The 24,078-nt window shown below is 31.8% G+C and overlaps 1 protein-coding gene across 3 annotated transcripts; it reads right to left on the reverse strand.

The window, feature by feature from the left end:
* Positions 1 to 1,604: 1,604 nt before the first annotated feature.
* LOC124375063 (U3 small nucleolar RNA-associated protein 14 homolog A-like) lies at positions 1,605 to 23,429 on the reverse strand. 3 transcript variants are annotated; one of them, XM_046833188.1, is made up of 9 exons: positions 23,385 to 23,429; positions 14,776 to 14,900; positions 12,811 to 13,027; positions 10,843 to 10,998; positions 9,040 to 9,102; positions 6,944 to 7,104; positions 6,523 to 6,724; positions 4,555 to 6,155; positions 1,605 to 1,818 (listed from the first exon to the last, which is right to left on the reverse strand). In XM_046833188.1, exons 2-9 carry the CDS (start codon positions 14,889 to 14,891, stop codon positions 1,620 to 1,622), a joined length of 2,715 nt encoding a protein of 904 aa, XP_046689144.1. In that variant the 5' UTR covers positions 14,892 to 14,900; positions 23,385 to 23,429; the 3' UTR covers positions 1,605 to 1,619. The 3 variants fall into 3 exon arrangements, with proteins under 3 accessions (XP_046689144.1, XP_046689145.1, XP_046689143.1); XM_046833189.1 differs by having other exon boundaries at positions 23,168 to 23,423; XM_046833187.1 differs by having other exon boundaries at positions 23,156 to 23,423.
* Positions 23,430 to 24,078: the final 649 nt, after the last annotated feature.

The raw sequence follows: 24,078 nt of genomic DNA on the forward strand, positions 1-24,078 counted from the left end.
ATGGAAGTGCAAATAAAAAAAAATTATAATTGACTATTTTCATAGAAATGTCCAAAAACCGACAGAATAATAAAATAATATTTATGATTTTGAATTAGACACCATGTGATAGACAATGGAAACTTGGACTAACTAATTTCAATTGACTTGCGGAGAGAACCACAATGCGAGAGCTCATGATAATCAAGGTTTAGAACCGACATTTAACATGGATTTTCCACTCTAATTATATATTCTTTACACCAAGGACGTAGCCAGCGAGGAGATCTGGACCCCCAAATTTTTAATTACCTTTTTAGTAAACGACTATTATTATTTAAATAATTTAGTACTACTGACAGATTGTTCTCAACAAAGAAAACGGGTCAAGAACTTTTTAAGGAACAAAATGTGGCCTTACTCTGTCCCTTTTAGAGGCAAGATCTATTTAACCAAGGCATGCTGAAGATCATTTCAATTTTATGATGTTTCTGGATGATCTCCTTTTACAAGCCAAGTGTATGTGGTTCTGAAGTGCAGATGTAGGTGTTTCTTGCATGTTTGTCTTTAATCTTAGTGATGCTCCATGTAACTCAACTTTGAAGGCAAAATGTAATCTGTCTTAAAATATCAACATATGATTGAATGTAGAAATAAGGGTTTCTTCCAATGTTTGTCACTTATCTTAAATATGTTAGGAAACATATGTGATCTTCCTTTTATAACAGTCAATCATCATTCGTTATTCATAATCATGGAGATTAGATAAAGCATCATAAATATAACATATTGTAACAGAAACACAATACCAGTGTAGAATTGGTTCTCCCAATTCCTCTGTTCAGTGGGTGGTCTTGAAAAATTTGGTTGATTCCATTTTCCGCTCGTCCAGGAGACTGTCAAAATATCACCCCTTTGTATGATGGCTTTTTGGTATGGTAAACACAGTTAGATTATGCTGTAGGTGACTTCCACTTGGACGTTAACTTTATTACTTCATTACTAGACTTAATTACATATTGCTTAGAAAAGTTACTCCTTTATTCGTTTACTGCAAACATAAAATTCCAAGATGATACAGCTGTCATGAGCAAAGGATTATGTGGAAAAGAGGAATATAAAAAACAAATTTAAACAAAATACTTAATTTTTATTTTTTTTACTTCTGTTATATGATTTTTTCTTATTACATTTTGTGGTTTTCTTTTAGGAAGATTTTTCTGTTTATTTACAGCAACTAGTTGGTCCTCATCCATAGGGGAGATGATAGTGCCAAGCTTTGTGATCAGAGCAGGCCGTGTCAACTTCTTGTGGGCCGTCTGAGGTACCCAGGTGGAACCCAGGGGTGCCCTCATGCTGGCTTCATATTCCTGGACACTGGTGAATGGAAACGGCAACTTCTGACACCTGTAACAAATCTGTATTTTAGGTATGACCTGGATAATCCTTATAAATGATATGCAACACACTGTTAGATGGTAAAGATATGAGCTGCAGACCTCTAATTAATGTATACCTATAAAATATCTTATTATTAAAAACCATGAAATTACACAAAGGATATTTTTTAAACATATTTTCTAGTGTAGACTATGCAGATGTCTATGGCAAGACTGACCTGGTGCTCTTTGATGGGCTTGTCAGCATCCTCGTTGAGGGATAACATTGCCACGGTTGGCGTCTCTACGAGGGATTACCCGTGGGAACTTTATCACAAACTTCTTGCGCTTGCGTCGCGTCACTGGCTTCAGATTATGACCGGCCCAGCTTCCCCAGCCTGGCAGACTCAAGTTCACATCCCCAACTGCGGACTTGCTGGTCTCGTCCTCCTTCTCCTTTCTGAAAACACATTGCAAAGTTATAAAGTGTTAATTTTACTGTTCAGCCTAATTCTCATGGAGCAATATTTTATAAAAATATTCTTAGATGAGTACTCGTCGTCTCTTTTTCAATAGTTTGCACTACAGCTTTAACTGATAAGGATATTTTATAAATTTGAACATATTAGGATTGAAAGTCAGGGTCCAATACAGAGGAATGTGCCACATCTTTGGGAAAGCACTCTTGCTAATGTGACCTGTAATAGGGGATATGGGGAGTAGCATCACACATAGCAAACCACGCATACTGCAACACCCACTGGCCAACACAGAAAATAATTTTTTTTGCTAAAACTATTTTGCATACCTAAGTTCAAATTTTAACATTCTACAGTTTGCAAGGAAAATGAACCTGGCAGTATCATAAATTATTAAATTAATAAGGAATTTTTAAAACTTGTATAGGTATGAAGTTACCAAAGATTAGATTAATTTTTATTTCAGGCATTTTCCTATAACATGTTTTGTACATCTACTCCTGCAGTTAATTTGACAGATTGGGAAACTCTGTGTAATGTACAGTACATAGAAGAGTTCTCTTGTAGAGACCAATACCACTGATAAGAGTTTACTTTGCTCAAATATAATTTAAAAGAATTTTAGTAGATTACAACTTGACAATACTGTTGAAAAACATGTGATATATAACAACAGTATGTTGTGTTTTTCATGTTAAATAATTAAAGTTGAAAAATGTTTTAGATTCTTACATTAATTGCCTTGTGTTCTGTATTTACATATAAGTATTTTTAGTCCTCTGAATCAATACTTCTACAGTAAATAGTAATTGTATTTTTTAGGTTGTTTTTTACATGTGACAAAATCAACAATGCTTGAAACAAGGTGGATTATTTTATTCTAATTACTTGATACTTGTGTTCTAATCAATGTGTAAACAAATAAAAAATAATGTTTGACCTCACTAAAAAAAATGTACAGTAAAAAATGAACAAGAAAAAAAAAACACTAAACGGTTATTATAAACTAAAAGGTATCTGAGACTTATAGAACAGATAAAGGCTAAAGTAAACTAAGTTGTATATTTTTTAATTATTCAAGAACAAGTTTGGGGTTAGTGTCAAACAAGTTAGGGGGTAGAACATTTAGTAGCGTTTAATAATAATGATCATTCAAAATATTTCTTTTGACTGAATTATTACTAATTTACTTTTTATGGGATTTACCTGTAACCGATATCTTGAAAACCGTTTGAGAAAAAAATCATTGGTTAGTACAATTTATTTAGATAATCTTAAACGCACTCTAAAGCACTTTTGAATCTTCCCCTAGACCCATTAATAACACAAATGTGAATTACAAAATTTAATACGTCTGCCAAATTAGTACTAAATGGCTTACCGAGCAGGATATAAATATTAATAAAAAATAATTAAATGTCAATTAGAATATATATATAAAATATATAAACTCTGGTTATAGGTGGTAGTAGTGAAGAAGCCCTGCTTGAAGTTGTCTAAAAAATTCTTCTCCTACTATTACCAACAATGAAACATGATTTCTAAACTGTACATAGCTTGTGGCAAGCTAATGCAACCATGGAGCTGAAGTAGACTAAGGTGATTCCATATTATATATATATATATATATATAAAAAAAAAAACTAGGACCACTGATTTTTCTAGGGTTTGTGGCTAATGTCCTGAATCTTTGTCTGTTGTATTGAAAGAAGTCTGAGTTATATTGAGTGAGTAGACTACAGTGGACTTATATTTTGAATTTAAGAAGCTGTTTGTTTCAAATTTTATAATACATTTATATTTAGTTTAAATTCACTATTATCCAAGATTTAAGACATGATACCTGAACACGTTTTGAAAAAAAATAAACATTGAAGAATAAGTAAAGGAATATAATTTATAATTTAATATACAATAAAATTTTTTTGAAGAGTGTGATTTGGATTTATTTTGTTCATTCTCTTTAGGAGATTGTAATGTTAATTTTTGACTTATAATTTGGTGGTATTTATTTTAATATAAAATGTATTTAGTTTTAATTATAGAAAAATGTAGTTGTCCTAACAACCTTTTATAATTTCAGAATAATTAATTATTTGTTTCAAGTGACTTTAATTTTGAATATCAATCTTATTATTTATTTGTAGATAATGCATCTGTAAATTAAATAAATATATAGGTATTTCTAGTGGATTGCTGCTGCACACCTTGAGCACTAAGCTATTGGATTGTAATAGCTCTTTCCTTGCATCTTCTGTTACCCTGTACTGAATATTATTATTTGTAAGATTATGTTTTTATGCATTATAATTCAATAACTAAATTGAATAGATTCTTTAATTTTTTTGTAATACTTTAAGTGGTTTAATAGTGGACTCAAGTAAGCCAGACACTTCTTACTTGTAAGTCTGCTTCATCATGCAGAACAGAAGTTAGAAAAATCGAATTAAAGAAACAATGTAAATAACAATAATTGAGAGTGTGGAAGAAGCTGCAAAGCTCACGTATCTCTAGAATCATACATCTTTTGTATCAAAACGGTGCCTCACAATCCACTGCAAAAGTGTTGAAAAATTTTGTAGTTATTAATTTTTATAGAAAGGTGAAATTGCACTAAGATTATAAATAGAAAAAAAACAGCCTTGTAATGTAAAGAATTGCTTTCCGAATTTCTTTATGTACTTATCAAGAATAAGCAAATTAGGATATTGACTTACTGGAACTGTTCGACAACATCACTCTCAGCAAAGGCCTCTGTAATAACGAGATGCCGATCTTTGGCAGCTTGATCCTCTTGGTCCATCGCTTCTTCACCTTCAGTCACCATCTCTGGCAACTCAGATGCAAGCAGTCTCGGAGTCACCTCTTGGAACTTATTAGGATCAATGTCTTCTCCAGAGGTTACTTTTGCTGAAGCAGTTGCTATTGCCTTTGCCACAACATCACGTTCTACTCTGTTCCGTTTATTATTAACTCGAGTTTCTTCTGCTAATTCCTCATCAACATCAGCTGTTATATTCTGTCTATTCATTTTCAAACTGGGAATTTCATCTGTTTCTAATTCCATCTCATTGTTATCCTTGTTCTCCAGTTTACTATCTAATTGTTTACTGATCTGATTTAGTTTTTCCTGAACTTTGTTTTGTAATTTTTCTTCAACCTCTTCAAACATCTCATCTAAACTCTTTACTTTTTTAGCTTTCTGTGTATTCATGTAAAGTCCGTTTGTTTCACCTACTTCACCTGGATGTTCAGGAACAACTTCTGTATTATGCCTTTTTCTGGTTTCCATTATTTCATAAGTCCCACTTGATATTTTTATTCTTTTTTCATTGCCTTTATCTTTTCCTATATTTTTAATTTTTCTGCCTTTTACTTGCGAGTGTTTTGTCACAATCCAAGATCCCATTTTACTTTCAAAATTTTTAAAACCATTTCTGGTAGCTAGTGAATCACTAATTTTTTTAGACGTTTTATTTTTATGCGTAGATGTAGAAACTTTAAAATTAGAAGCCGTTTTATTATGTACTGGTTTGGCATTTTTGTTTGCAGAACTAACTTTAAAATTAGAAGCCGTTTTATTGTGTACTGCTTTGGCATTTGTATTTACAGAACTATCACTCATGAAAAACAAATTTTTAATTTGCACGTTTTTCTTAAGAGATTTACTGGATTTATTTTCAACATTACTAAGATCTTTTATTTTGTCCTGTTCTAACTCAGTGTTTCCTTCACTGGATTTATTTTCAAAATTACTTAGAGCTTCTATTTTGTCCTTTTCTAACTCAGTGTTTCCTTCGCTGGATTTATTTTCAACATTACTCAGAGGTTTTATTTTGTCCTGTTCTAACTCTGTGTTTCCTTCGCTGGATTTATTTTCAACATTACTCAGAGCTTTTATTTTGTTCTGTTCTAACTCTGTGTTTCCTTCGCTGGATTTATTTTCAACATTACTCAGAGGTTTTATTTTGTCCTGTTTTAACTCGGTGTTTCCCTCACTGGGGTTTTCCATCTCCGACTCATTGCTACATGGAATGTTGTTTCCTTTCACCTCTGTATCACTCCCAGCCTCATTTTCCTGTTTTTTCACCTTGGTCTCCCAATATTTGCGGTACCCACTGACAAAATCCACCATTTCCTTGCTCTGTTTCACCAACCACTCATTATTAGGGCCATCCTCTTCAATCTGCTGCAGTTGTGGTGGCTCCTCTTCCTCCTCCTCTTCTTCTTCCTTCTCAGACTCACTCTCCTTGTTCTTTGCCAGCTTTACAGTTAGCTCCCTGCTCTTAGCCAGCTGCTCTGCCAATGCGATCCTAGCCTGAAAGAGATTTAACAATTTGAATGGACATTCATATGGGAAAATAACAAAACCATTAGACTAAGATTTAAAGAAAATTACAGTGAATATTAGGTTTTTCATGAAATGAAGAGTTAAGAAACTGATAACATTTCTTTAAAATAAATGAAGAGCAAGAAAAAGTGAGGAGTAACAGCAAAATAAAATTAAAAAAGAAAGTAAAATTAAAAAAAGATGTATAGATGTAAATTAAAATTAATTTGATGTAGAGAAGGTGGGATACATATATTTCTCCAACTCTGTACTAGATTGAAGGAAAATCAAGAAAAAATGTACTGATTACAAAATACCCCAGAACAGCCTACTCTAAGGATGAATGATTACTCACATCTTTGTCATACTTGGCACGAACAGCAAGGTTTTTAGCCCACTGTCCTGTGGAACGATGTCGCAATGTCACTCTTTCCTGGGCCCTTGTTTTTTCCAGTTCCTCCAATTTTTTTAGTGCTGCCTCGGGATCCTTCTGTTGAAGTTCCTCAAATTCCTTCAATTGTTGCTTTACTCTGGCCCTCCGCTGGATCTGATGAAACCTGGGGATAATAAAAAACTTAGCAACATGTTTTCCTGGTTCCTCCTTCTCTTTAAACTCTAAACAAAACGTTTAAACTTCTGAATTGAAAATGTTACATTTTTTCAAGTTTGGGTTTGCATGAATCCTGTGTAAAAATTATACCAATAAGTTCTTAATATTAACATTTAAGCACAAAAGAGTGTATTTTATAACTGTCGTATTGTAAATATAAACTTACTTTTTACTTTTGATCTTGCTGTGTCTCATTGCCTTAGCCTGTTTGTAAGACTGCTGAGCCCTTAATCTGGCCATCATTTTGCGCTTTTCTCTCACTTCTGCTAAGCTCATAGGGTAATCTTCTTCTTTCGCTTCATCTTTGTTATCCTGAGTTTCTTCCTCCTGGAATTTACAATATTGTCCAAAGTAAGTTAAATTTATCAGAAGCATTAAGTTTTAAAGTCATATTAGACTACATGAGAGGAGCTTTATTAAATTTATTACAAAGTAATATTAAGTTAATCAATTTAACAATTAGGAATTTAACTAGCATGGCAAGCCAATAATCAGAATCATTTAATTTTGATTGGAATTAAAATTACTCAACATAATTTCGGTTTACTTTATTGAATTTATATATTTTGTACGGTGTTATACAAATTTAAAAAATATTGTTCTATGTACAAAGCTTTGAGCTAAATAATGCTGTCATAAGTGAAATTCAGTAAGAATAAATCAATTTAATTTAAAACCGTAATTCATTGTTAAAGGTTGTTATCGATGATTTGATATGTAACAAGATTTGCCATAGTTAAATGTTACAAAGAAATATGACATTAGGTTTAAAGATTTCATTTACCAACTTCTTTAGGTGCCATGGACCACCCAAGTTTTAATGGACAAAGTTAACTTTATGTTTATGTCAAATTAGATGATGGTGAGTTTTTAACCACACTGAAATAATTTTGAAATTTTAAAGATTTTTGACATTTGAAGAGGAATATAAATTTAAATTCTCAAAATGTAGTGTTATCTTTTTTGTAACATATAACAAAAGAAAAATGTCTGAATGTTATTCAGTTACAATTTTTGTAGACATAATTAAACATGCTTCTTAATTCAATGTTCATTTTACTAAGTAGAATCAAGCTCTATCACATAAATGTAGTTTTTGTATAAAACAAAATTGCGAAAAATGCAAGAAAAACTATATACACAACACCCAAAAATTGCTTAAGAAAATCATAGAATAATTAATATATTCAAGTTCTCTGACTTCTCTGCATAAAAAACTGAAAAATATAAAACTGTTACAATAAAAAGTATGAGAAACTTGTTATATGAACAAAATTTACTAATTAAGTTAAAATGATTTCTGCTTTTATGCACTAGAATTATCCTTAATTTCATTAAATATTATTCTTAACAAATGTCACACACTGTAAAATACAAACACAATGAACATTGTTTACCATTTAGGAATAGAACCACGTAACTGTGGTTTCAAAAAGGTCTACTACTGAGATTCTTCTTAAGTTATACCGTATTTCTGAATCCACTTTAAAAAATCAATAAAAAAAAACACAATTAAAATATTGATACTAGACTGCAGAGTATATCATTAAGTTTCCTGCTTAAAAAACTAAGATTGAAATACAACAAAAAAGTTATCAATTGGTATCTACTGATAGATTACTTAGACTTGAACCGGGCCTTGGTTACGTGGTGGACAAATGTCAGTGCGCGCATAGCCCACTTTTCCGATAAGCGCAGACAGTCAGTTCTGTCTGCTCCACGAGTGAATTATGTACTAGCATGGCTAAAAATATAAATCTCAGAGCTTAAATTGGATATCGCAAAGTTCTTCAGTTTTGAAAACTGTAAAACAACTTACTAAATATTATACAACGTTTATAAATATATGGAGAAACAATACACCGGAATGTTATGTTAACGAAGTTCAATGATAGCCTAGAGGTGCATCACCTCGATGTCTGCAATAGTGCTAATAGTATGTTGGCTGCATCTACCGTTCCCGCTCTTCTTACCTCACCCTGCCCACACTACCCCTCAAACCCCTCACCACTCCATGCGCAGACTGTTTCATGTCTAAGTAATATATCTGTACATCTGATTTGGGTGATTGATTGTTGGCAATGACGCAGTTAGTTTGACATTGTTGCTGTCACTTGATTTTGGCAATTCACAATCATTACCAGAAATCAATGAAAGTGATAAAAACTGAGGAATTAATAATGGACAAAACAATGACACTGTTAAGAAATTTAGCGAAACAAAATCTAAGTCTAAGGATCGATAGTATTTAGTATTAATTACCTGGGTGAATGGTTTTGGTTCCTTGAGGAGTTTGGACAATTCTAGTTCGAGTTCAGTTGGTTTCTGTAAAAGGTACACAAACAGATTAGTTGTGTTTGTTTATCAATTCTAAATTTTGAAATTGTAACATTTTACTTAAATCTACATTTACAGAAAAACAGGACAACTGGAATATGCTACACATCTTAGTAATATTAGTTTTTATAAAGTTTATTTAAATTTTATATATTACTACTTTTTACTTGGCTCAAGATATAAACACTGGTTTTTTAACTACACTGCTTACTGTTTTTAAATTACATTTACTTCTATCTCAGGTGGGTTACCTTAAAACTTAGTGTTAAAGCAAACTTTAAATAGGACACTTGACTTCAAACAAGATTATTTTGCCAAAATGTTAATACCCTATTAATTAAACCTCAAAAGGTTTAACTGAATTGTTTAAATTCTAAAAAGTTTGTAAACCAGATTATCTACATCCTATTAATTGCGCACCTTCATTCAAACAGCCCATATAATACACTTCATAAGCAATTTTATGTAAAATTACAATTTAAAACCAGTTCTATGTATTTTGTAAAATTCCTTATCAACTATTCCTCTTAGTTAATAAAGAAATCATGTAGACACTAAAGGAGTAATGCAAATTTGAGTTTCTCTTTCAGCATTTATTCAGTAAAACTATGTTGAGAACAGCGAAAATAGATATTCAAATATTTATATGTGTACGACTTTACAATGATATTTATTTCTGAGACTACCAGTATTGGAAAGAGAAAGGGGCGTTATAGAAATATATAACCCCTTCTCAAGTATGATTGATTTTGGAAATTTATCACGGTTTTTGTGTAACTAATATACAAAGGTGGGAATACGCCACATCAAGTGTCGCGTAACAGACTTTGATAAGGTTACATGAAAATTTCAGGTATATAGCTCATTTCATTCTTGAAATGTCCAGTGGACAGGCAGAAAAAATATTTTACATCTCTCCGGCATATAGGCTTCAATGACGCTCAGCAAAATTCCATGGATGGAATTTAATCTAGTCTATGTAGAAATCGAGTTTCATGCAAAATTTAAAGTCTACAGATGAAATTTTTTTGAGATATCCTACAGGCTACATGTCTTACTGTGTCAGATACCAAAAAGGCACAACACAGTACCTAGTCTAGTCACAGTGTCTAGAGATTGTACTCAGTTTGTTTACAATTTATTCATTCTACAATTTTCTCTTTACCATCATGGTTACCATTAATACCAATGCAAAAATGTTCACTAATGCTCAGTTAAATCCCATGAAGTGACATTCACCATCATCTAGCTTGATGTCATTTATATATAAATGAATCTTAATGAAAAAGTTTAAAAATACAGATCAGTTTATCTTCAAGAATAGTGCAGGCAGACAGACATGAAAATTAAATTTTTTCAGTCCCTTGAGAGATAAGCTTCACTAGTGCTCAGCCAAACATTGTTTAATCCTTAGACAATATTAATTTATAACTCTGAGGAACAGAATCAGAGGATCAAATTCCCTGAAACATAAGATTGTTGATAATTTTGACATTTGATATGTTAATGACAAATTAAAAAAACCAGTCTCACCATGTCTTGAGTGATGGGCCTAACATGCTCATCCAATGATCTAACACCATTTAATTCATATTTCCCAAGCATTGATGGCTTGCCCTACCACCAATTTTCTCTACTTTTGCATTTTCTGCAAAGTTTCACTCCATGCTACTGTTACTTTTGCTATAACTAGAATATTAGGTTCTTAAAGTTTAAAACAATGCTGACCCGAAACATTTTTGAAATATCAGTGCTCTGGTGGACAGTAACAGTGTCCGAGCGCAGGGGGAATGTGAGCTGCTCAGCCACTCGCTGCTGGTATACAATGGCATCCCAGCGGTTCAGCTGCTGCTTGGCATGCTCATAGCCAGCCACACGATTAATCTGAAACAGCAGTACAGATAATATAGCCTATAAAATTGTTAAAAATTAGGAAATAAATTCCCAGTAACTGAAGTCTACATGTACACTGTCAGTACTTAACGTAAAGGAGTCCGAGGTACCTATATTTTTGGCACTTTAATTTAAGCAAATTAATCAAAGTATTTCCTTAAGAGCTGACTGTAGTAAAATGATTTAAAGCTTTTAATTTTTCTTGATATTTTTATGGGTTAATCAGAAAAACACAAATTTTGTTGTACTTCAACATTTAAATATTCAAATATTTGATGAAAAAACTAAAACTCGTTTGGTTGAGTATTAATTATAAGTATTAAAATTAGACACATTCTATAAAGATAAAATAAAAAATAAGGGTGTCAAAATGCATAAATTTTAACATTGTTCTTATGGGATTAAACTCAAGGTTATTTTACTACTGCCGGCTCTTAACATTTTTACGATCGGGAGGTCACTAATGTAACCTGAGCTCATGCAGAGCTTGGATGAAGTGTCAGCTCACCGGGCCACGCTTAGTGGCCACAGGTTTTCTGTATCATTACTTGGTGCTTGCATAACCATGTACGTCACTTTTACTCCAATTTAAATGACGGTATTTGACCTTTGGCTTTGTGAATGACCAAGATTTAAATGAAATTTTAAAATAATTTATAAAGTTTATTAGCTTCAAGATTGAAACTTTATCAGTTGGTTATTTATTATTTGCTTTTAACCAAACCAAGTAATACGTAATTTAAGTTTTAGGTTGATCTTTTTTAAAAGTACTGTACTTTGATTTTCAGGATAAAAATACAATTAGACATCTCTTGTAGATCTCTAGTATCAACAGAATATAAACTCATTTCCATATTTTGAGCTTCGTCTCCACCAAATGCACTAGTATTTTAATACACGTATATGATACACTATAGCAGCTACAGTGACATTGACACTTGGATAAAAACAATTATGAACAATGTTTACTTAGTTATCTATTTCATCAAGAGATTGCAGCACTTTCTAACCACAACTGTATAAGGATTGAATTTTACAACTGCACAATACAGTTGTGACACGTTGTGGCCAGCTGACCTGAGAGGGCAATCATACAAACAAATGTAATGCCGATCCCAAAGGGTTGTCAGGTTGGTATGGTATATTGTGCATAAAACTAGAAATTAAATTAGTAAATAACTAAATCTGACCATTAGCTTAGACAGCACATGGTGATTTTATGTATGCACATAACCCAGGACATGTTCTCTATCACTTTTGTCTAATGCTAGTGAGTTTTGCTATATTGTCAGGACTCACTCTATTTTCTTCAGCAACATTGCTAGTTATTAAAATAAGCTAATTTCATGAGAAAAACGACAAACTGTTATGTAAGTGCTGATACATATTGACTACATGCAGTATAGTTTTGAACAACACTGTTGTTACAATCTTAGCAAATTTTTTTAAGTGGAAGAATTAAAGCCAATGAATAAAACCAAGCTTTCAGCCAATTAGGATGAAAATATGAATAAGAGGATTTGAGAAAGTGTACAAAACCCAGTGCAGTACTTAATTGTCAAAACATCAATGTGAGAAAACATATATAAAATACAAGGTAAAATATGTATTTTTAAATTTTATATATTTATAGTTTATTTCATATGTATGCATATTTATTAAAATGAAATGGAAATTATATTTATAAAAATATTCATATACAGTTTCTAAAAGAAAAGCAAAACATATAAGAATAATAATCAATGATCACAGCGACCCAAACCTTACCAGTGCCTTTTACAATATTACTAAAGGTAAACGTACTTTGTCAGCATGGATCTGTTCCAGAGGTTTAGGCAAAGTCTTGGCTCTCTTCTGTGCAGTCTTGAGCTTATGGCTGATCTGCGCATACGATGCCCGGCTATTGAGTGATCGTGCCAATTCTGCCACTTTGATGCGCTCATTGCGCCCTTTGCCTTGCCGACTCAAGTGGAACTCGGAGACTTCTAGGCTAGGCTCTTTCCGAGATACTGCACCCACTCTGCACAACACATAATCTTATTAAAAGTGATCACAATATTTATAAAAGATAATTTGTACTTTTAACAATCCGCTTGGAATTTTACGAATTAATTTTATATTGATGTATAGATTAATGTTTTAACATTTGTTACAATAATACTGTTTTAATACGTGACAGCAACAACTGATTTTGACAATAGCTTGCTTTCTTATTAATAATGGTAGAAACTTCTAAAAACTAAAAGTCCTACACAGATAACTTGCCAACTGCAAATCATTCACATCCAAAGCATTTTTCAAAACTTTTCAAGTTGAACCCCATTTTGTTTTTTCTTAAATTTTTAACGTACTTGATAAGTCCCAATCTTATTTTTCTGTTGATTTTAAAAACTTTCTATTGTTGTAAATATTCAAAACAATGAGTTCGTGTACTTTTCACAAGGTGTATCGTACTTTGAGATTAAATTATGAATTAAAATTCTAAAATATCAAGGTATTTTACATACTTAATTATAATTATTTAAAACCAAATAGATTTACATACAAAAATTTCATTTTTACAAATGAATAATACAAAGTACCTTAGATTTATTTAAAAAAATATTCAAACTCATATAAAAAAAAAAAAAAACACTGTTTGCAATGTTATTTTCAGCACCAAAAATAAAAGATTAATATAACATTTTTACATTCCAAACAACAATTTTTAGAAAAATACAATAGTATAAAAATAAACCTTCCCATTTCCTAGAATTTGTAAATCCTGATTAATAATAAATTTCAGGAATAATTTTTATTTCACTGCTTTATACAATTATTGTTGTAAAAGTATAACATAATTTTGAAAGATTAATAGTTCCAATATTATCAAATAAAAACAATTTACATTTATGTTTTGATTACATTGCCTAATTGACGGTGCCAACCTAGGTCTCATACCAGTTCGCATCAAACTAGCTCCAGGTCAATCATTTCAAAAATATTATATCTTATAAAACACAATATCCACTGTCATTCGATGTTCAATATTCTTATAGCCAGTTTGAGTGCATATGTTCAATCGTGTCAGTAGAGTTAGCCCTACATGTAGCCCCCCCATTGTACAATGGTGTTTACTGTGCAATTAATAAATTGGGACTGGATATGCTGTTACAGTTAAATACAGTATTTACTCTGCGTGGATATAGCAAACTCCACAAGTTTTGTGATGGACTTTTTGAGAAAAGTTTACCAAACATTATTCGGTACATTTTACGATGGTATTTTTCAAATAAAGCTCAGGATGTAAACATGATTTTCTTTTAAGAAAATAAGAGGTTTCCATATTTTTATTTGACATTAGTACATATATACATAGCTCAATAACTTTTTGACTTATTCCATTATAAAATGAGGCTTAGATGATGCAATATTGGCTGACAAACAGAATTTGCAAGCCAACATCGGTATTGAGTTACAGATAAAACACAAACAGCTGACGTAGAGTCATAATTTCCAAAACCCAAGTAAAGTGTATTCCCTTGTGATTTATTGAATACATTAAACTATACAGACGCTTGCTAAATAACAGTACAAACAATAAATAGCTGCGTCAGAACAGCTCCAACAAAGGGTAGTGGTGGAAATTTCATGATGTAGGAAGATGCATGGAAAACTTTTAAATACATAAGTTGCCTACATTAACAAAGGCCTGATTACACAATACGACTTAATATCATACCATTCTCAAAGTCTTAACTGCAAGGTTTAAATGTTTGTGCTTATTACCTTTTCTTCTGGTAGAGCTTAGTCACTGCCCCTAGAAGTTTTTTATGTGCTGCTGGGCCTGACTCATCGTCAGAGTTCAGCTGCAAGTCCAGCTGCGCTGTTAGATCTTCCTCCATCTGGACAACCTGTCAATAACAAATTTTAACTTCACTCATATGAGAATAAATTTTCCATTTTAACTTAATATACTCTATTGAAAAATCACTTATTAAAATGACCTCAGATCACATGCCAGATCTTCATACTTTTCTGATGCCAGATCATGTTAGCACCACCCCACACTTCTGGCAAAAAAAATATCCTTTGAGATAGTACCTAAATTTAAACACAGACCACATGAGCGGTTGTTAACTTTTTATATTTATAATACATATATATGTAGTTATAAAGCGATAGTAGAAAAGAGCATATTGACCAATTTCTCTTCAACATCGCTTCCTTTTGAGAGGCAGAAAACAAGAACCGATCATCATAATGACAATAAGTCAAATACTGTCTGTTCTTTCTAATAATGTAATTTCAGGTTCCTGGTAAGGAAAACTCTTCCAAAAATAGTGACCTCAGGATAACACCAAAGTATAAAAAATTCTTTCAATTTGAACAGGCCTAATTCGTATATGTCTATTAGTTGGTTATATCTATGTTATGTTACAATATTTAGCCTAAACACTAGATTACAATAGATAGGCCTATGCAAGCAGTATCTGATGTCTCATCTAACTTTAGGTTTTCTCATATTATTTATTGTTATAGTGTTCTCTAGTTTATTTAAAATAAAAGTATATCAAATATAGTTAGGGGTACTGTAGCGTTTTTAAAGCTACATTGGTTGATTTTGTTATTAAAACTTAAATTAAATGAAATTTTTGGGGAAGAAATATTGGGATTTAATTTTAATTAGATTTTGAGAAGTTAGGATAAATACGAATATGTAATCCTTTGGCAAGTTAGTGCTGGTAACTTTAAATTATTAGGAAGGCGGTTCACTGCCTTGAATTGATGAGAACTTGTCTTGTGTACTGCAGTTACGTCAGATCTGAGAGGGCTATTGTTTCTCACGTTGGATACGGCTGGACCAATAAGAGAATGCCGCGGATGTCCATCAGAAGGGGGTGGAAGGGGAACTATAAAAACTGCCAGCTCATAATTTTCGCTCCTTCTTTTTGGTAATTATCGTGAGATTAGTTTATGACAATCGCGCTGTTTCTAATTTTTTTTCCGTGAGGGATTTTGAGGAAAAATTAAATTTATATAAACTTCAGAGCAATCTGCATAACTGATTCTTGATGAACAATAAAACACAATAGAATAAAACAAGTTACATTTGGTTCAAACTTGCAAGAAAAGTGAATTAAAAGTGAACTTTGTTAATAACTTTGATTGAATTTTGGAAATGTAGTAATTTATTAGTATTTCAGCCATTCCACAAATACAGAGACATAAGTGTAAAAACTAAAATAATTTTTTTCAACATTTAAATTAAGTTAACAATAAATAAAAATAGTATTTGAACAACACCTAATCATTTTTTCATTATCAAATAAAATTAAACATGTTTTTTAACCGTGGTTAAACTTGGTGTTACTCTGTGGTTGCTACAGGGTGATGATATTGGTGAAATAAAGTCAAAAAAATCACTAACCATATGACACAATTTCAGTCTGCTGACTATTTGGAGGGAAACCAGCTCTTCTGCACATTTCAGAAATATAGTTTTCATTCTCATTTTATCGTTTATAGTAATGGATTTTTACTTGTTTTGAAGAAGAGATTGAGGTGTCCCGTCCGTCACAATAAAGGTAAGTAAGATTATTTTTACAAGTTATTAAAAATAAAATGTGTGATTCAATAACAAATCTTCTATTCACTGAAGCACCCCGGCCTAACCTCAAAGTTTTTAGATTTTTCTAGTTCTGTTTTTCTAGTTTTTATTGAATTTTGAAAATTGTCCCGTCCGTCACACTTTTTAGCAATATCTCTATACCCCATGCCCTAAATTCGTTGTTAATACTTAAATTTATTAACTAATGTTACTTTTTTGAATGTACAAGTTACTAGGCCTATCTAGGCCATTGTGAGATGAATCTAGGCTAATCTTATTTTTTAATTTTAAGTAAAATAGTTTATTTCTCCCAATTTCAAATATTATGACACCCTACTATTTGTAGATTGTAAGTTATACCTACACCTAGTTTTAATTAGAACTGTAGTTGTAGTACTGATTAGGCTTTGAGACTGTTTATGCAGTGAAATATTATTTGTAGCATTTAATTAACATTGTGCTGATTAATTTGACTGATTAAAAAAAATTTCTAAAAGAGCTGATTAACTACAAGATCCCACACCAAATGTCAAAATATTAAACATTAATTGTTAATAAAGGGTTTTAGAGTCAGATAATGCCCTTGCACATGGGCTTTAAAAAAAAATGTCATGGAATATTTGCGACATCTTGTTGCGATATTGCAGTCAACTAAACATTGTGATTCTTGTAATATTTATTTACTCTAAAAACTACACGAGTTTTTGTTGATTTCAGATATCTATGGAAATGGAGACAAATGAGCTTTTAAAATCTAGAGAGAAGGCGAGACTACGAAAACAACGAAGCAGAGAAAAAAAGAAGACGAATAAAGAAGCCTGGGAGAAGAGTTTGAAGAAAGATGCAGAGAGAAAGCGAATATCGAGAGCTAAGGAAAAGGAAAAGTTAGTTTACAATTAGTTCTACAAGTGCAGGTAAGAAAGAACTCAAACTTAAAAGATGCAAGGAAACTGAAAGAAAAAGAAAATACAGGTTAAAACAAAAAGAAAAGCTAGAACATGTATGTGAATAAAAAATAATGAACTTGGAAACTTTTTCAAACAGCAAAGCCTAGGAAAGGCTGTAGTTCGTGCAAAGAAATTTTTTACCAAAAAAAGTCCTTCAAAAAAACTTGCTGTTGTAAGAAAACTAGTTTATGAAAACTTCCACTGCCAAAAAGTGATCGCTTTTTTATTAAAGAACATGTAGAGAAAAAGACGGTTTTTGTCTAAGGAAACTGAAGAAAAAGTTATAGCTTTCTACAGCAGTGATACAGTCAGCAGACAAGCTCCTGGAAAGAGAGACTACAAAACAGTCAAAAGCAAAGTTTCAGGTGAAAAAGAAAAATTGCAAATTCGACATATGGTTATGACAGTAAAAGAACGTACGCTTTGTTTGTTGAGGAAAATCCTGGTATTGGTATCAAAAAAAGTAAATTTTATTCTCTAAGGACCAATTCATATACGCTTGAGCTCAGAAATGCCACATAATGTATGTGTTTGCAAACTACATGCAAATTTTAATTTCCTTACTGAATCATTGTCTAAAGCTGTTGTAGGTTTTTCCACCTACAGGTAAAGAACTGTTGGCCGCCATATGTTGTAACATAACAAGTGAAGCCTGTATGACCGAGTCTTGCAACAAATGCAAAGATACAAATTTCTTGACTAAGTTTAGTTTGAATATAGATTTAGAGACTCAAATTTCTTGGAAGCATGGGGAGAGGTAAATAAACGACCAGTTATAACATAATGTAGAGACTACTATTGGAGAAGCAATGGAAATGGTACAAAAATATGTTAGGAAAGTTCAAAGTGCATTGCTACATAAAAAACGTACAGAGTGAGTATTTTGAGTACAAAAAGAAAAATGCAACACAAGGTGAAGCTGTCTTACAGATAGACTTTGCTGAAAACTACAGTTGTATTGCACAAGACGAAATACAGAGTGCACACTGGAGTAACACTCTTGTAACCATTTTTACAGGTGTAGCATGGGTTCCCAATGGAAAACAATGTTATGCTTTGATTAGCAATAACCTTACACATGACAAGTTTTCAATTTGGTATTTTCTTAAAAAAATAATAAGTGATCTAAAAAAAAAAACAGTTCAAAATTGAGGAAGTAGCGATTTTCTCAGACGGCTGTGCTGGCCAGTTTAAAAATCGTTATACATTATCCAATCTGACATTTCTGGACAAGGACTACCAAGTAACTGGAGAATGGTGTTTCTTTGCCACTTCCACATGGGAAGGGGGCAGTGGACGGTGTAGGTGGCACTGTGAAAAGGATGGTGTGGGAACAAGTCAAATCCAGGCGCACAAACAGTTACTTCTGCTGAAGAGTTTTTTTGAGTGTTGTCAAAAACAGTGTGAGGCAAACAAAAATCAAAGTGATGTATGTTGATGTTAAAGATATTGAAGAGTGTCAAGAGTTATTGGAGTCTCGATGGGCAGCTGTCAGACCTATTCCTAAAGCCCAATCAATGCATTATTTACGGGCATCAACACTTTACCCAGGAAGTATTGTAGCCGGAAATACTGTGAAATCAGAGCTTCAACTCTCAGAGTCTTGGAACAGTCATGATGAGTCAATTAATGAAAAACTTCTGATGAAGATTCCTTAGATTCTGACTTTCTCACTGAAAATAAAAAGGTCCAATATTTAGATGTATATAGTTCTGAAGATGAGGACTCATATTTAAGACCTAAACCTTTAAAAAAAGATGAAATAGAAGCTGGACAGTACATATTAGTAGAACTTGTAAGTGAAGGTAAACAGAAGAGAGCTCATAAGTATTTGGCTATAACCCAGGGGTGCGTAGAAGAAGACAACAACAACGTGGAGGTCTTGTTCATGAGATTAGTGCAGAAGACTAAAACCAAGGACCAACTATTTGAAATAGACTCTTCTAAAACATACATAGTGTCTGTTTCAGAAATACAAGGAGTTTTTGAGGGGCCAGAAGTAAAAGAATTGAGAAATAGTATTTATTATAAGTTTGCAAAAGTCAATCGAGCTGTAAAGATGAAAAACCCTTGTAAATATTTAATTTCAATTATAACAGGTTCTAGTTGTAAGGTAAATTTAAGTTAAATAGTTGAGTAAAAGTGTTCATGAATAAAAAAAAGTGTATTAAGTAACTGTTTGTTTTTTTTATAACACAAGTAACCTTTTGTCCCGTCCCGTCCCGTCACACGTCAACTGCTAAATTTGAATTTTTTTGTTGTAACACAGAGTTTTAAAATGGAATATAAAGCACATGATTACCAGAAAAACAACTTTACAAAACGTATACTATTATTTAAAAAAAAATAATTATTGTACAATTCACAGAAAAATGTAGTAAAAGTTAGTGTAGTTTCTGTAGTGTCCAAATTACGTCCCGTCCGTCACACGCTTTAAAAATGCTGTAACTCATTTATATTTCAAAGTATTTTTTTTTTAAGTGAGTTTACAAAATGCTTAAGATATGCTGAAAAAACTGCAGAAGGTTTTAATGCATGATAACTTTTTTTTTATAGATACTATAAGGAAATTTATCTCTCTGCTTGTCCCCGTCCGTCACAATGGAATGGCTGATTTAATTTGAACTGTTTTATTGTGAGTTTTTAATTGGAAAATAATTGAACTTTAATAATTGTTTGAGAGAGTTGTATCAGAATTGCAAAGACTTGAAAGTTAAGGTACAACTAGTGGAAAGAGAAGTTTTATTTTTATTTTTGAATTTTGACCTTAGTTAGAAGTGAACATTTTTGTTTTAGTTATTTCCAAGTGGTATTTGATTTTTATTTAAAAACTTTATTATTTTATTTTAGAAGAGAGCTCTGATTTTTAGTTTTAAGATATATTTGACTGACATTTATATTTCTTGCCAAAGGACCTTTTTAATATCACTAAACGGTTTGTCAATTCTTTTGTGAAAATAGAGATTGATGAAATTCTGAAGCATTGAACTATTTAATTTGCCATATTAAAATAAATCCATTATTTTTATTTAGAACTATGATTTTTATTTTAGACAAACCAGATAATATTTAATAGTTAAAAATTTAGTAATAAATTGTACTGAATATTCACTTTGAGCTTACTAATAAAAAAGTATTTTATATCGTCTTGGATGTCTGATTGATAATTTAATTCTTAATATTCTGGAATATTAATATCTATAATCCAAGTCGTTATAGGTACTGTTTATAACATTTTATAAAAACTTATACAAATTTATGTATTTTTGATCCCGAAAACCATGCTTCTTGTAGCCTACTACTTTCAGTTTTGTGCTACAACTAATTTATTTACACAAAAACTCATACAAAACAATACATTTTCTGAAACTTGACTAAATTTGTGACCTTTAGAGTATCTTGGAATTTGAAATTTGTATATTGAACTATATTTTCCAGGCACACCCGCCCTTTTGACATATATGAATACAAAAAATTCCCCATTCAAATGTAAACATTTACCATTGTTACTTGTATTTTATTGTTCATTGTGAACAAAATGAAATAAATTGCAAAACTGGGAAATAATGTCTTGGCGTTTAAGGAAAATACTAAGGGCAGTTAGAGGGTTAAAAGCCTATAACGTAATTCAGTTTGACATTATTGTTCTAAATTAATTTAAAAAAATTAAATCACGTATATGATATTTGATTAATGGCCACTAGAGATGGGAAATACTGTTATTTGTCTTTAACATTTTATAAAAATAACGATGTCAAGTGGTATTATGTTCCAGTGACCTGTTACCGGCCGATCCATTCTCAGTATTAGAATCATGCTGTTACTGAACTGACATTATTAAATTGTAAGTAAACTGAGTCAGACTAATTCTACAGGTGTGGGTCTATTTATACATAATATACAAAAACTAAACTCACTACAATGTAATATTTAGACTAATACACTAGGCCTATTTATTTAAAATTTTCACTATACAATAGTTCAATTAACAAAAAATTAAATAATTCATTGCAATGTAATATTTAGATTAATAGACTACTTATAATTAATGATAACTGAGATCCAACAAGTTATTGAAGAATTAGTAAGAAACTTCAACAAAAATAGCATCATTCTATTATTCAATCGCGGTGCGGCGCGTTAACTATAATACAGTTAATTAGTTTCGAGTTTTTTATGTGTTCAATTGTTGATTGCGTGAGCAGTTAAAATATTAGGAAAGTAATTTAGAGTATTCCTTTTTAATTGGGCATCGTGATTTTCAGAGTGAGAGTATAGTTCGTTGTATAATGTGTTATTTTTAAATCAAGAAAAGCTATTTTTATGTGAGTGGAAGTTACCATGTGGTATGCATACAAATTTGTGGTTACATTAGTTTTGCTTATTATTACACTGTTAAAAGTTTGATTTAATTTGTATGCATTATTTTCAAATTTATTTTTTTCTATACCGGAAATGAGATTCACGTTTTTAACCTATTGCTATTGCCCTACTGAACAAAACAATACTCGTATATTGCCACTTCGGCCGTTAAGTTCATAATTATCATATCGAGGATTCATTACTCATGAAGGTACTTTGGGATTATACCGACTACACCCAGACATGAATCGTTATTTGACATTTTGCTTCTACTGATTACTAGATTAGCGTAGAACAATATTTCGTCAATATAAAACAGGAATTGTCTTATCGTAAACCCCTCCCCATCCTCAGACAGAGGTCAAAGTCGAGCGGTTAGTAGATTGCAGAGTCTCGCCGCCCGTTCAGCTGGTGCGTCGCTTTGTTGTACTTCAGTGTTTTACCCCTACATTTCTCCAAACACAAAAATTCAACAAAAACAAACATTACCAAACAAAAACTAAACTCTTTATTGAAAAAAAACACTCAAAACTTGTTTTTATTCTTGATCACACTCCGCCACCCAAAATGCGAGTGCCTCCGGCCATCAGCGCGGGCTTCGGCAGCACCATTGGTGCTGCCTCGCGCTAATGTCAACGAAAGAAAAACATCCCTCGAGATAGTACCTATCAGTAAAATATCAAATTCTAGAGGGGCTGATCAGAAATATAAATTGAATTGTAATGGAAAGGCAATTAAGTACAGTGCAAAAAACGTATATAATCATGTGATGCCGCGCTGCCTGCCGTAATCGGGATTCTCGAGAAAGATAAGATAACAGCGACAATACCGATCACAATACCTGGAAATGCTTGTAATTTTGTAATTAAAGAGTTTGTTTTTTCGTTCTATCATGTTTGTTTCTATAAATTTATATTTTTGTGTTCATCATACTGGTGTGGTCGGTATAATCCCAAAGTACCGTCATGAATGTTAATGATTCGATTGTCATGGTGGCTGCATATTATACTGCAGCCTACATATTTTCTGAAAATGAATTAGATGCACTAAATGTTTTGTTAAAACCTAATAATTTAAGCCTAGTAAGTTACAATGTTATATTTTTCTAGTGTATTTGCTTATAGAGTCTAGGCCTACTGTACTCACTTAACAAACTTATTCAATTAGTCATAATTTGTACAATAAAAGCAATACTTATTTATTTCACTACAATGCATTCTATACAAATTTTGAATAAGACAATTCATACCGTAACTTTTACCAATTTATACGCTGCTACAATCAATCACACTGTTGTAAGGTTATAATATGTTCAGCTTCGATTCTGTTTTAATTATTCTATCTGTTTGCTATTTGATGCAGGCACTGTATCATTAAAAGTAGCATTAAACTGTAAAACCAATCACTTTTTATTCACACTGCTTTCTTTATTACACTGAATTAAACACTATAATAAAATTATTCAATTGAGGTTATACCTTTTTATTGTTTACAGACTACCCGCACTGCAGTGCAGACAAGACTTTTTTTTTTTTTTTTTTTTTTTTTCTCTCTCTTTCGGCTTTGGACTGACCATGAAGCCACGAAGTACACTGACTATGTTAATATTAACAGTCTTTTCTAAAACAATGAATTACTTATAATCACAATATTGTGGTTGCCGATCTTATTTGTTTATAATTATTTGATTATTGTGTTAGTGGGTTAACATTTATGTCTACAAGTGTTATGGTTAGTTTCAAAGAAGGATTTGGGAAAATTCTAAGATGGATTTTATTATAGGATAATTTTTGCATAGGTGTTTTGGGTGTCTTCTCGCCTGGGACCTGTCAGGCATTTCTAAACCGAAAGGTAGGCCACGGTTATAAGAACCCTGGGTGATTGCAACAATTATGTCTGAGGTGTATATGTTTTTGTGTTGCTAACTTATATTTTTAATTTTGAGTAGATTAATGAATTTTAATAATTTCGCTGTAAATATCTAGATCGTTTGTACGTAGTACATCAATTAAATTATATGGGCGATTACTGAATTGTTTCTTAATATTGATGAACGTTTGGTCTCTAGCATAACTGTACATTGGGCATCCTAGAATGTAAGTGATCTAATGTTCTCTTCTACTCCTAATGTACATTTTAAGACACCAAGGGAGTGAAATATAATTTCATCCA

The sequence above is a fragment of the Homalodisca vitripennis genome, unplaced genomic scaffold (genome assembly GCF_021130785.1).
Source record: "Homalodisca vitripennis isolate AUS2020 unplaced genomic scaffold, UT_GWSS_2.1 ScUCBcl_12853;HRSCAF=22789, whole genome shotgun sequence".
NCBI classification, from domain to species: domain Eukaryota; kingdom Metazoa; phylum Arthropoda; class Insecta; order Hemiptera; family Cicadellidae; genus Homalodisca; species Homalodisca vitripennis.